This window comes from Mus caroli, unplaced genomic scaffold (assembly GCF_978045245.1).
Source record: "Mus caroli unplaced genomic scaffold, Mus_caroli_1 scaffold_6, whole genome shotgun sequence".
In the NCBI taxonomy this organism is placed as follows: domain Eukaryota; kingdom Metazoa; phylum Chordata; class Mammalia; order Rodentia; family Muridae; genus Mus; species Mus caroli.
Genome location: NW_028227261.1, coordinates 119,309,935 through 119,324,045, shown reverse-complemented (window position 1 = coordinate 119,324,045; position 14,111 = coordinate 119,309,935). Strand labels below are relative to the sequence as shown.

Genomic DNA, 14,111 nt, shown 5'->3' with positions numbered 1-14,111 from the left:
TTGTAACAGGGATTACCTGGGGTCCTTACAATGCCTGTTCTTTACCGATGAGAGGGATCCATGTGCAGAGGCAGAAGGGAAGGAGATGGGAAGAAGATCACTATGGGAAACTTAGGTTGAAAAAGTCAAGATGAAGACAGATTGACTCAGCCCCATTTGGCCCCTCAAGAGCACTGTGGCCTTAAGCCAGTCACTTCACCCACCTCAGATCTCAATGGTTTATGTCTAAATGCCCCCTCCATTGATATATTCCATGACTAAGAGAGTCTTGTGCTTCAAGGCTACTTCAGGTCAGTGTTGGCAGGAAGAAAAGACTCCCTTCCTCACTCTTGCTGGGACCAAACTATCCCCAGACACTACTTCCAGCTTCGCGGCTATGAAAATAAGGAGGAGTTCCATGATTTGCATCAGATGAGTCAGGCCTTTGCTGATCTACAGAAAGCTTCCTCGAGGTTTTCTACAATGCTTGTTTGCTTTTCACTAACGGCAAGAAACGTGACCACAAGCAAGCCAGCAGTGATTAAGAGAGCACAGTGCCTCGTCTATGGACCAAGAATCATCCTGTGTCATCCGTTACTCACTCCACCGTCGGTGGTTCCCCTCAACCACTGGCACACTTGGATGCACTACCTCAGCCACCGGGATCCACAGTGGAGAGGGAAAGATTGTCCTGGTAGGTGACAGATTCCACCACTATTCTCTGAAGGTATTACTGCCACCCCAGGGCAAAATGTCCCCGAGAAGACAACAGGAGAGTGAAGAAGTAGATAGAAGCTATTGTGACAATCCCCAAGCCAACACGGTCTTTATCAAGGGTGCATGTGTATTTACTTATGCATGAATTTAACCATGATAAGTTTCTTTTGTCAAGGCTCCTTTTCTAACATTCAGATCGTTCTTGTGTAGGGAGTTGTAACAATGCATAGTCTTCAACAAAGCTGCCAAGGGGGACTGGTGTTGATAAGTCTAAAGATCTTCTCAGGTGATAGGATAAAAAAGATAGCTACTGCAAACACTAATAATACAAAGACTTCGAGAACTGGAGGAAAGGTCTTTTGCGCTTTGCCCATACAAGTTGATATCCAACCAGACTTTAGAAACATAGGAAATCCCATGGCTGCTTTTATTCAACAAACAGTTGGTGTCATGATTACAAAACTGTGTAAGTCACATTTCTAGTCTGAAGGATAAGATATGAATCAACCCAAAAAATATGAACCCAAGATATCACTGAAGTTGACAAAGGTTTTATGACTTAACTGGCCTTGGGCAGTTCAAAGAAGAAACATCAAAAATAGCAAGGAGCACTTCAGTTATCTTCTATCGTTCTGCGAATTCCTCAGTTACTCATAGCAACCACTTGTCCTCGTCATCCCTAAACAAAGAAGGATCGTCAGGCCATGGCTTTGCTATGTTTAGTCACCCAACAAATAATAACTGAGCACCTACCATGTGCCAGGTGCTATACAAGTTACCTAGGTCTATCATAGGCCAGACCTGGTGAACTATCTCTCCTGGGACTCATCTTCATGAAGAACTTTCAATCCATATTTTAAAACCATTACCCACAGATGAAATCATATAGTTCTAGAGGCAGATTTCCAAAGTAAAATGTCAAAGCCATCACAATTTTGATAAGCCCGTTTTAGTGATGTAAGAAGCACAAAGTCTCCTATCCCCATCCGTCCAAGCCCAGATCTCACAGTTTCTGTGGTTTCTACAGGCCACTTAAAAGGGCAGCAAGCAGCAAACCCACTGATGTGCCTGCCATCATGAACCTGTGCTTCGACAGGAGGAAGTCATCAACAAGGCCATCTAGCAGACTGATAACTACTGCTGCCTTGGGAAGGGGGTGCGGGGAACATGATGAGATGCCAAGCTGAGAGGTGGCCTTTGCTTTCTGGCCTCACTTTCCCTAAAGGGACTGAATTTTCACATAATTTACCAACATCATGATTAGTGACTGGTGTAGTCGTTGACGCCTTACACTGGGTGAAAGCTAGACAGGACCCAATCAGGAGGAGCTCTCCAGGAAGGGAAGCAGTGAGGATGATTTGGCAGAGCTCACAGGGATGCCCTGGCACGACCACACTGCACGACCAGGTCTCAGTGCTAAGGAAGCATACTGCCTTTGGGCTCAGTTACCTCGAAAACAGCAAAACCGAAACGACTCACTCTGGGCTAATGGAGTAACAAAGATGGCCAACAAGTTATCTGGACTGGAAATTTGTCCTTTCATAAGAAGCAATAAATCTTCGCTGAAGATCCCATGTGCCACTGAGGTAAATCCAAACTATTTATCTCCCCTGAAATTTGCCTTTTCTCCATTTTGTCAAACAAATTCCATCTTGCTCATTAGTGTTAGCTTCAATTATTTATTTACTTATTGTTTGTTTGTTTGTTTGTTTTTAAGGCAGCGTTTCTCTGTGTAGTCCAGGCTGTCCTGGAACTCACTCTGTAGACTAGACTGGCTTTGAACTCAGAAATCCGCCTGCCTCTGCCTCCCAAATGCTGGGATTAAAGGCATGCGCCACCACTGCCCGGCGGCGTAGTGTTAGCTTTATAATCTTCAGGAACTGCACACTTTATCTGATTACAGGGTAGCCCCTGTTAATTGTGTTCATTCTAATGAAAACAATACTACATACATGTAAACTACCTCAGAGCATGGCAGGAAATAAAAGCAAATATCACAGGCACAGAGCTGGCATATCAATGCACACCCTGCTAATGACAGAGTAGACAGCTGAGACAGATGTGTGTATGAAAAAGGAAATGTTTTCTCAATCACCTTTTCAATTTCCAGATTCTGAAGTATATTCACATGACCTAAACAAGTAATTAATGATCCAATAATGTTTCTAACTAGAGTAATTAGCAATGACTTAGGTAGAAAGTATATGAACTGTGTAAGTATATGTGAGTGTATGCATGTGTGTTCACCTATGTCCTCTTTGTATCTGTCCGTAAGTAATGCCAGCATTGAGAAATGAAGCAAAATGCCACTCTCAGGGGGTGGAGGGAAGGCAGAGGAGAAGCTTCTAGAAGAGGGAGTGTGCTCTTTGACTCCATCAGAGATCAATGGGAGCTCTCATGGTCGGTGAGATTGCCAGGCCCGATAAAATAAAGATAGCAAGTTACATTTGAGTTTTAGGTCAATGGAGAAAGGGTTTTCTTTTAGTACAAGTATGTCTGAAATATCGCAGACATATCCCTGTAGATTTATTTGCTAGATTAGGCAGTGCTAGTGGCCAAAGAGAGGCAGGCATGCATGTCAACTACCTCCCCACCTTTGTCACAAATACTGTCAGTATTAGCACCAATTAACATTTAAAGCACTGAGGTCCACCCACAATTACATGTCTGTAATTGTAAGTTCCTTGACGTCAAGTAGTACACTGTATTCCTCCTTCTACAGGGCCTAGGTCATGAGTCACAAGTGCCAAAGACTTAAAATGAAGTTTTGAATAAATATAGGTATGAACAAAGGGAGGAGATTGGGGGGCGTGTTTTTTTTTTTTTTTTTTTTTTTTTTTTTTTTTTTTTTTTATAAGAAAGCCACTCATGGTGGAAAGAAAATACAGGAACTTCTGCATCTGCTACCATCTTCTTCACCTATGAGAAGAAACATTTTAATGTGGCAAGGCAACTACATGGCACCTGAACCATCTTCAACAAGTGTGAAGTACACTAAGCAGAATGAACTGAAGTGTTAGGAAAGGAATACTCTAAAGTAGAGATCAACACTTATGCAATCACTTCCTGCAAAGCCCTATAACTAAGGAAGGCAAGGCATAGCAAAAGTCCAAAATGGCAGGCAGCTCTACCTGGAACCACTTAACCTGGAAAGCTTAGGTAGAAAGTATATGCTCTGTGTATGAAGGCATGGCCCTCAGAGGTGCATGTGTGTGATCACAAATGTTTGTAGGTATGCATTAACATGTTCTTGTATAAAAAGCTACAGATTAGTACACTGAGCTCCTATATAACTCTACACTCTTCCTAGCAACTGACCTAGAACAGAGACTTAGGGAAATTCACATTTTCTTTTTAAGTAGAGATGTTTAAAGTCTACTGATTCTGTTTTACATATGCAATGCTTTTCTTTCATGACTTTACTTTCTCTTAAAGACTTAGGCTTTTTAAGTAAGAAAAAGTTGCTGACCACCGAAAACTTAATAAAATAGGCAAATAAAATTAAAAGAATAAAAATCACTAATTTTTCCAATCCAGAGATAAGATTCAAAACTTTGGGGATATATATCTCAAGGTTCTTTTCTTTCCACGCAAATACCCACATTTAACAAGAAATGCAAGTGGACTCCATCCTACCTAGAAAGCTTCTTTTAAGAAACAAAATATAGGGCTGGAGAGATGGCTCAGCGGTTAAGAGCACTGACTGCTCTTCCGAAGGTCTTGAGTTCAAATCCCAGCAACCACATGGTGGCTCACAACCATCTGTAGTGGAATCTGATGCCCTCTAAAGGTGTGTCTGAAGACAGCTACAGTGTACTTACATATAATAAATAAATAAATCTTTGGGCCTGAGCAAGCGGGACCAGAGTGAGCAGAGGTCCTAAGTTCAGTTTCCATCAACCACATGATGGCTCACAACCATCTGTACAGCTACAGTGTACTCATATGCATAAAATAAAATAAATATTTTTTAAAAAGAAACAAAATATAGTCAGCCAAGTGACCAAAATTTTTCCAACTTTTAATGCTTGTGCAGAAATTTTCCACAGATGCTTTGCTTAACCAATCGCTTCTTGGCATGATTTTCAAATCTTTAATGATATTATTGTTCTGTGGGCAACAGAATGGAAAAACTCTAAGGGTCAGAATTACTGACTCAAAGACAATGCTCATGCACACTGTAAAAGATTTTGATCAGTGTCACCATTTTGTCACCTGTGACAACCAAATGATTGAAATCAATGTACAATCTCATTCATATAAAAGGGACGGTTTTCCTGATTTTGTTTTTGACAATCAGCCATGCAGAGAAACTGTCTGTGAACGTAGAATTTTATATAGATTAAGAATAGAGAGGAGGGGGCTGGTGAGATGGCTCAGTGGGTAAGAGCACCCGACTGCTCTTCCGAAGGTCCAGAGTTCAAATCCCAGCAACCACATGGTGGCTCACAACCATCCGCAACGAGATCTGGCGCCCTCTTCTGGAGTGTCTGAAGACAGCTACAGTGTACTTACATATAATAAATAAATCTTTAAAAAAAAAAAAAAAAAAAGAATAGAGAGGAATATCTGCAGTATTTCCTGTTTTCAAGAAGCCAGTCCATAATAACCCAGAGTTTAAGAAAGCCACTCACAGTTAGCTTCTGATGCAACCAAATGATTAAGAATTTTAAAGCCCAATTTTCAACCATAGTCTGCTATTGTTGTATAACTCCTGTTGTTTCTCATGTCAATAGGATAGCATTTTAAATCCATTAATTTCCTTTTTTAAATTAACAAAAAATAAGAACATAAACTTTGAGCCGGGCGTGGTGGCGCATGCCTTTAATCCCAGCACTCGGGAGGCAGAGGCAGGCGATTTCTGAGTTCGAGGCCAGCCTGGTCTACAGAGTGAGTTCCAGGACAGCCAGGGCTACACAGAGAAACCCTGTCTCGAAAAAACCAAAAAAAAAAAAAAAAAAAAAGAACATAAACTTTGAAAGTCATGTTATGTTCTTTTTAAAAGAAGGGGGGGGGGATTTGATAAGACCAGAATCCAAAAATTATTTGGTCAAACAGAGAAAGCATCATGGATGGCAGACAGCCACGCTAGCGTAGTCATAGCAGCCTAGGTATGAGTTAGCTGGCTGAAATGGGTGACCTTCTACCCAAATGCCGTATGTGTGAAAAACAAGCAGAACAAACAAAATACATTACAGATTCCAGAACGACCAAGAAGGAAAAACAATGAAGTCAAAGTTCCCAAGTCTTGCATCTAATCTAAATTTGTATCTAAACTATATAACAGAGAGACTAATAAGCAGAGAAATTACTTAAACATAAGACCCAGCAGAAGACTGCTAAGATTTAGGTATATGAAATTCGACCCAGAGATGAGTCTAACAAAAGGAAAGAATAGCTGTGAAATATTAACCTAACGTGTCAAAAGAAAACCATCTCATTCACCTTGCGTTTTCTAAGTTGACAAACTAGGCTTATCGTCTTCTTTGAGATCCAGAAAAATTAAGAAAACAACAAACACAACAACAACACCACCACACACACACACAAGGAAAAAATAAAACAGAGAGAGAAAGAAAGGAAGAAAAGAAGGAAGGAAGGAAGGAAGAGAGAGAGAGAGAGAAAGAAAGAAAGAAAGAAAGAAAGAAAGAAAGAAAGAAAGAAAGAAAGAAAGAAAGACAGAGAGGAAGAAGAAAGGAAGAAAGAAAAAGAAAGGAAGGAAGGAAGGAAAAGAAAGAAAGGAAGGAAGGAAGGAAGGAAGGAAGGAAGGAAGGAAGGAAGGAAGGAAGGAAGGAGGTTTGTTCTAACTACAGAAGCTTAATTTGTCAAGATTGGAGAAAACTAAATGTTATTGCTAGTGACCTAGTCATCAGTAATCGCAGTCATTTGGTTAATGACTAATTCAATTAAAACAGAAATTTGACTATAGGATGAGGTACAAAAATATATATCCCAGAAGAATCATTATGTCTTTGATATGAGCTGAATATTTTTTCCCCCAGTGTTGGGAACTGAACTTGGGGCCTTGCATGTTTTTGACAAACTAAGCCACACCCCCAGTCCCTGTGTGTCAGGTTTACTAGGAGTCTTCAGTCCTGGGATGGGTCACCTGGGAACCTAAAGTAATGCTTTACTCACTCGGGGGGAAAAAAAGCGCCCGGAGGCAAAGGAATCTAAGACAACACCTCCCGTTGAAGATATACAGGTATATAAGAGCATGAAAAGGGACCTAAAACATCATTATCAGTCCTGGGTGTTGCAGGGTTTTTTCCCTCTGGAAAAAAATACTAAGCACCAGGGTTGAGAATGACTCCAAAGTATTTATGGCTGGTGGCCCTTGTGGCTCTATACATTCTGCCCATCCAATCTCTGAACTGTGTTTACCTGGATGATACCATCTTGGAAAATGTGAAACTTCTGGGCAGAACCATGACCGGCTTTCCCTTAAGATGTCTTAAAGATATCACAGATTTTAAGTTTCCTAAAGAGATTTTGCCATACATCCAGCATATGAAAAAGGAGATAAACGCCGTCTCCTATCGTATATCCACTCTGGCACTAACTATCTTCAATCTTAAAGGCTCCATCCCTCCGGTGACAGAGGAACACTGGGAACGCATCAGATCGGGACTTTTTGACCAAGTGCGGCAAGCTCACGAGTGCTTCATGGACGAGGAGAAAGAGAACAGGGAACATCCTCACTCCGAGGACTTCCTGACAGTCTACCTGGAGTTGGGCAAGTATTTCTTCAGAATCAAAAAGTTCCTGATAAATAAGAAATACAGTTTCTGTGCGTGGAAGATTGTCACAGTGGAAATAAGAAGATGTTTCATTATATTTTCCAAGTCCAGAAAACTACTCAAAATGACATCAGGTATATTTTCAGAATCACATTTCCCTCCATAGCTTCCTCCTTCCTTGTAAGCATGGCTGTGCAGTGCATGATGGGGCAGTGTCCTCAGTTAGACTGGTCCTTCGTGTAATGTTTGCTGTCTCGGAGGCTTGACCTTGATATGACAACCATATCTATCTCTTTAAGAAGAAGCAATACTGGCCGTGTTACTCAGTGCCTGGGTGACCCCAGGAAATTACTGAGGCAGTACTGGAGACAGGTCGAAAGGAGTAAGGTTCCCTTTCCACCTTCTCTCTCGGCCACTTTCCTCTGACCATTTTCTATTGGCTTTTCTCTGCCATCTAAGAAAGTTGCCATGATGGCAGTTAGAAGACAGGGAGAAGATTTGAAAAGGTAACATTTCAACAAATCATCTCTCTGGCTGCCAAGGCTGTTGATTCTACGAAAGTTCACCACATTAACAGCCAATACCCAATCTATAGAATCAAAATGTTTTTTTTTTTTTTTGTTTTTTTTTTTTTTTTTGCTTTTTCGAGACAGGGTTTCTCTGTGTAGCCTTGGCTGTCCTGGAACTCACTCTGTAGACCAGGCTGGCCTCGAACTCAGAAATCCGCCTGCCTCTGCCTCCCGAGTGCTGGGATTAAAGGCGTGCGCCACCACGCCCAGCTCAAAATGTTTTTTTTTTTGTTTTGTTTTGTTTTTTTAACCATCTTTCTTCTAGAGAAAAAAATGTTGAGATCAATTGTCAGTTTGGTTTCTTTGAAGTTTAAAGAATGGTAAGTTGTTGCTTTAAAAGTCAAGGTCCACAGTGAAATTTGGATAGATAGATAGATAGATGGATAGATAGATAGATAGATAGATAGATAGATTTATAGATAGTAGAATCCATTGATCATTGAGCTCCTCCTTAACACCCGAGAGCCTGTGATTCTGATGTAGCACATGATCATGCCTGGAGCATTTTGTTTGGTTTCTATAGCTAAAGGTATAGAAAAGGCTACGGATGCAGCTCAGTGGTAGCTGTACTTGTCTAACATGCATAAGGCACTTGGACTGGATTCTCAGATCTGCAGTGAGGTTAGGGGAAGGCATAGAAATTAGTGACATTCTCTCATAGCAGGCGGTTTTCTATGTGTGTGCACCTAAAGTAAAGGTCTAAAGTCATGCTGTGGTGGAATTCTACATTCATGTCCAGTTTTCCCGGTTGGAAAGCTATGTACTATCATTTAAGTAAATTAGGCACTGTAATAATACGTGGTACCTTAACCACTTTTATCTTTTTAAAGTCACTTTGTAATCCAGATTACCTACATTATTTACTTAACTCTTCTGTTTTTATTCAGCTAACTGAACTTTCTCCTTTCTCCTCCTCTATCATATTTCAGAATCACCCACCTTCAAGCAAGAACTTAAATAGAAGCTGCAACTGCTCAAATGTCTCCAAGAATGCTTTATTCTAAAGCCATTACCAGGATGCTGCTAATGCTACCTTCAGATGCAAGACTTTTCAAGTTCAGGGTTCAAGGCAGTGCAGTCAAAGAAAGTCTCAAGCAAAAGATGAATTTCAGTGGAAAAGTTAGCAGAAATGTTAACTTATAATAAAACCAAAGTTATACATTATGGCGTTTATGTTACTAGCAAAAAAAATCAGTCACTAAAATGAATGAATATAATCTATTTGATTTTTAAAAAAGCTCATTAATAAGGTTGTTTTAGATTGGGACTGTGGCAGTGGGGAGGGAGGCTGGCTATGGACTGCAAAGCAGCAGACACGGCGTTTTCCATTCATTTCTCTAACACCTTTGCCTGACCCCTATGCAGCCCTGCTGAGATGTCAGCAGTTACTTTCATAAATTATAGCTGCTGCCCTGCGCTGTCCTGCCCTGCCCTGTGTTTGCTCTGTGCAAGGGAAGAGAACTGGCAAAGTGGGGTGGGAGTGTAGTTCCGTGGTCAAGTACATGGATGACTGTCTGAGGCCCTGAAATTGATTCCCAAAACTTCAAGAAGGATATGGAGAAGAGAAGAAAGAACTGGCCATAAAAGCTAAACATCTTCTAATCAGGATAGATAGTTTGACAGAAGTCACAATCACATTCTTTTTATAGAGTACATCTTAAAATAAAATAATCAGAGACCAAGCCTACCAAAAAGAACATAAACATAGAAATGATAATGGACAATATAAAAATGTATATTCTCCCTCTTGATTTTTAAAAAGTGCTAAGTAAGACAACAATAAAACATTCCTCTCTTATTAACACCACAGAAATGGAAAAGCAATGATAACACAGGGTGAGTAGAGTGTAGCTTCTCTTATACATTGCTGAGGAGTTGATACACTGGCATGTGCTTACTATGGGCAGTATCATAGTCTTCAATATTGTAACAATGTATCAACTCTACTGTGTCTTCAGAAACAATGAATCCCACGGAAATGATTGGATAAGATTGAATATACAGAGAGAGAGAGAGAGAGAGAGAGAGAGAGAGAGAGAGAGAGAGAGAGGAGTTTTTAACGTTTTAACTATGACGTTTCTATTTTTCCTACAATAATTTTTCTAGATAAATCTTTTTTAGTTCTAAAATTAACGAAATTGAACACCCTTATTTTCCTCTATAATGATTGTGTTTTCCTTCTTGGCTGGCCCAAGCCCTGACTTTAACTTTAATGACGCCTTCTTGTACTCCCTGAGCAAACAGAACCCAAGCAGTATTTCTTAAGCAGGTCGTTTGTTACTGTGCTGCTACTGTTAAATTTCAAAGAAATCCGAACTTGTGGGCCCTTATCATTAGAGTATCTTGAGCACTCCAGAGAATTTGCCGTTTTACTTTTCAGAACCCCACCGTCAAGATCTAGAAATCACGGCGAAAGTTTCTCTATAGATCCTCTCTTGAGTTAACAGTCTCTCAAAATGCTTTTAAGTTTAAGGGCAAACCAGACCTGTGCAGAGCCCAGAATTTATACCTATCTGAAGATGGGTTGGGATGTAAGAGTGCTTGTTAACAAGCTAGGGCCCCATCCCGAGCAAGGGTGGAGTGATGGAGAGGTGCAGAGGTCACAGGTGGCTCCGTATAAGCCTCTCTTTCTCCCCTGAGTCGGAGAGGAAGGGTGCCAAAACTCAGAACTGGGGGTGGGTGGGTGGGGGAAGGATGTTTCCGCATCTCCTAGACGGTCTAAGGTTGGCAATTCTACAGGAAAAATTGGCAAAGGCAACATCTACAAGCCTGGCAAGAGGCACAGGTCCCAACAGGTATATACCATCAAACCTCCTCTAGTCGACCCTCGGGTGACAGTTCCGGTCGCTGCGGGCTTTGGAAGGTGACTTTACTCTTGCCAAGATTGTTTAATAAGTAACCCACACACGCTAACTGCTCTAGATACAAGCACCTAACTTATTCCAGGAAACCCGCCCTGCTATAGTCCAACAGGCGCCCCCCTCTGGAGAAATAGGGGCTACCCCAAGCCACCTGTTCTCGGGCAGATGAAAACCAAAACAGTGCTCTGGCCGCATCTGCCTTTTGGACTGCGTAGTCATGGCTTTGCTTTTTCTGCATGGCGGCGAAAAATTTGGGTCTTAAACTTGGAGCCTTAGGTGAAGTCAGAAGCCCACGAACATTTCATAGCGGATCACGACACCACCATTTCCAGGCAAAATCTTTAGCCTTCCCAGGTTAGCTTTAGTCTCCACTCTTTTGTGGTCAATGGCCTGCCTGTCCTTAAAATTTTGCCACCCCTGAACTTTCCGTAGAGATGAGGTGCCCTGTCTCCGGCCATCGCCCGGGTTGTGGGGCCCTCCATATGCGTTTAGCTCGCCTCTGTAAGTCCTTTGGACCCTCTCGCAGATCTCCTGGCTTTCGAGAACTTTGCCTCCAATCTCTCGTTTCAGATTCGCTGGGGATAAGATCTGAGAAATGCGCCCTGGGCCACAAGCAGCCTAGGAGGCGGGCTCAGGAACAACTTTCCCTCCGCCCTCTAACCGCAAGCCCCGGGTGGGGCGGCCTAGCCAGGTCCCGAACTCTGTCCTTCCCCAGCGGGGATCCCGGACCCGAGCCTCCGCAAAGACCAGCGTGGAAGGCCCCGCGAGCGGCGAAAGGGACTTCCTTCCCCGCTGGAGCCCCACCAGATGTTAGAGGCGCAACAATAGTGGAACCGCAGAGAAACAAAAGGCCATTCACTGGGTTACAGGAGCATGGCTCTGTCGCCCGGTCTCTGCGGGGAAGACTTGCAGACGGTCTGAAAGGGGGCTGGAAGAGATCTGAGTGGTCTAGAGCCTCTGCCACGCTCCAGGAGGCGGGAACCGCTCTTTACCATTAACAACCCCATCCTGGGGGTCCAGTGGTGGGGAGGAGAAATGAAGGGAAAGTTTAGTTTTCACCTTCTCCGGTGCGGAAAGAGAGGGGCAACGATCCCAGATGTTTGACAGTTGTTGGTCCAAAAGTTAAGCAAAATTTACTTATTCTTAATACCTCCCTTAATGAGGCATCGGTAGCCAGGGAGGACAAATCGAGACTGTGCGTTGTAGCCCTCCCTACACAGCCCCACGCCGAGCCTGCTCTGGGATCCAGGAGCCCAGGAGCGTCCCTCTGTTTAGATGCACTTTGTAAAAGTTTCTCTTCCCGCCGCTTCAGGCCGACGCGCACCCCACCCGCATCTGAGATTCAGAATGGGTCCCGAGTGAGATCTGCACCCTTTAGGGGGAGGGAGGGGGTGTATTTCAGATCAAAGCCACAGACCCCTGGGTGGGAACTGGACTCACATTCCAGCCCGGGAAGTGCGTACCCGGAGGCAGAGGAAAGCCAAGAAGCCCTCACTGCCTAAACCAGACTCCAACCCCGGAAGCTCGCGGAGGAGGGGTGAGGACTGGGGTCCGCACGACTGATCCTCCCTAGGTGTGCCCCGCACCTCGGCCCATCAGGGCACAATCCGAAGCGGGAAGCTGCGACTGCGCCTCCTCAGCACTCTTGGAAGGATCTCTTACCGTGGGGTTTTAACCTTCTGCCTAGGGCCCTGCTGGTTTCCTTCACGCCGGCAGCAGCTTCTGGAGCCGGAGGAAAAGAGTGAGCTTCTCCAGCCAGAGCAGCGATGCTTGCAGATTCACGCGAGGGGTTTCTGGCCAGCACGCGTGACTCCAGATGCAGCGACCACGGCTCTGGTGCGGCCCCCACATGCACCCAGCGCGCCGCGCAGCTCGCCCGGGCGCCACTGCAATTCACCGGCTCAGAGCGGAGTCCCCTGGTGGCCTTCTCTGGAAAGGCAGCTACGCGGGGGCAAGAGGAGTCGTGTTGCCCTTAGAATCCTCTAATCTCCACAAGAGCCTGAGACAATGAGCAGTCTAAGTCTCTCAACTTTGATCCGCTGCCCAATGTAGGTAGAAAGATGTCAGAGTAGAAAAGATGCTGCTGCCCTGGTTGGTCTTTGTCAACTTGACACAAACTTGATATATTTAGGAGGGAATTTTGACTGGAGAAAAAAAAAAACCTCATAAAATACCCTATTAATAAGTCTGTCCAGCATTTTCTTGATCAATGACTGTGGGTTGTGCCAGTGTTGGGCAGATAGTGCTGGTGAATATAACAAAGCGCCTCGCGTGGATCTACAAGCATCGTGCGAAGGAAGCCAGCAGGGCCCTAGGTGGAAGGTTAAAATCCCATGAGAAGCAAGCCAGCGAGCAGCATTCCTCCATGGCTTCTGCTTCAGTTCCTGATTCCAGGTAACTACCTTGAGTTCCTGTTCTGACTTCCCTTTGCAGCGGACTGTGCATAAACCACATAAGCCCTTGCCTCCTCCAGTTGCTTCTGGTCATGCTGTTTTATCACAGCAATAGACACCCCAACTGAAGTCCACAAGAGCTTTTTCCAAGGCATCCAGAAAGGGCCAAAGGACCTATGCTTCTCCAAAATGTTCTGCCAGATGTAAAATGCCGTGCACTGCCTGAAACACCTTGGAAAGCAGCATTAAACCATGAAAAAATGCTTGGAAGTCATAACTGCCTCACCGGGTGATTCCGAGTAAACCAATTATGAGACGTACCCTTAGTTCTTGGGAGGAGTCTTCAAACATGAACTGAAATCAAAAAATGAGGTGGATTTGTCAACCTGCTTTTATTCTCCTATAAATCTTGATTTGTGCCAGCTGGGTAGTATCAAATGACTTGATTAGCGATCACATGCCACAATTTCTGCTACAACTTTGAAAGAATGAGAATAAATTAGGTGAAATTTAGGAGATATATTTCCATACTCGACTCCTGTTAGCCTTTCCGTCACAAATGTCTCTCTACATGTGGTGCTCTTCTTGGCTCACACAAATGCTTGGAAAACTCCTGCCACGGGGCCTTAGGACTTGCTATGCCCACTGCCTGGGACAGTCTTAACTGTTCAGTCACATCATGGCTCAGAGACTCCCCTTTTCCCTCTATTTCTTTCCTCAGAGGCCTTCCCTTTCAACCCCATTCATCCCTCCCACAAGACATCCCTTCTCAGATACCCCCACTCCAGTTTTCTCTATGAAATGTGTCACCATAAGACACACACACACACACACACACACACACACACACAC

The 14,111-nt window shown here is 43.6% G+C and overlaps 2 protein-coding genes across 2 annotated transcripts in view; one reads left to right on the top strand and one right to left on the bottom strand.

Annotated features, from left to right (window-relative positions):
• Positions 1-12,773, bottom strand: part of Mob3b (MOB kinase activator 3B) — a 195,081-nt gene extending 182,308 nt beyond the window's left edge. The window contains exon 1 of the mRNA XM_021159739.3: positions 12,529-12,773. The gene's annotated coding sequence lies outside the window, so the exon portion shown is untranslated. The remainder of the gene's footprint in view (positions 1-12,528) is intronic.
• Ifnk (interferon kappa) lies at positions 7,003-10,872 on the top strand. The gene is made up of 2 exons (XM_029476041.1): positions 7,003-7,570; positions 10,745-10,872. Exons 1-2 carry the CDS (start codon positions 7,003-7,005, stop codon positions 10,870-10,872), a joined length of 696 nt encoding a protein of 231 aa, XP_029331901.1.
• Positions 12,774-14,111: the final 1,338 nt, after the last annotated feature.

Excerpts from the sequence above, each read along its gene's own strand:
- Ifnk (XM_029476041.1), top strand. The coding sequence starts at position 7,003 with ATGACTCCAAAGTATTTATGGCTGGTGGCCCTTGTGGCTCTATACATT. Across the intron at positions 7,571-10,744 it reads ACTACTCAAAATGACATCAG|GAAAAATTGGCAAAGGCAAC; the intron begins GTATATTTTCAG and ends GCAATTCTACAG.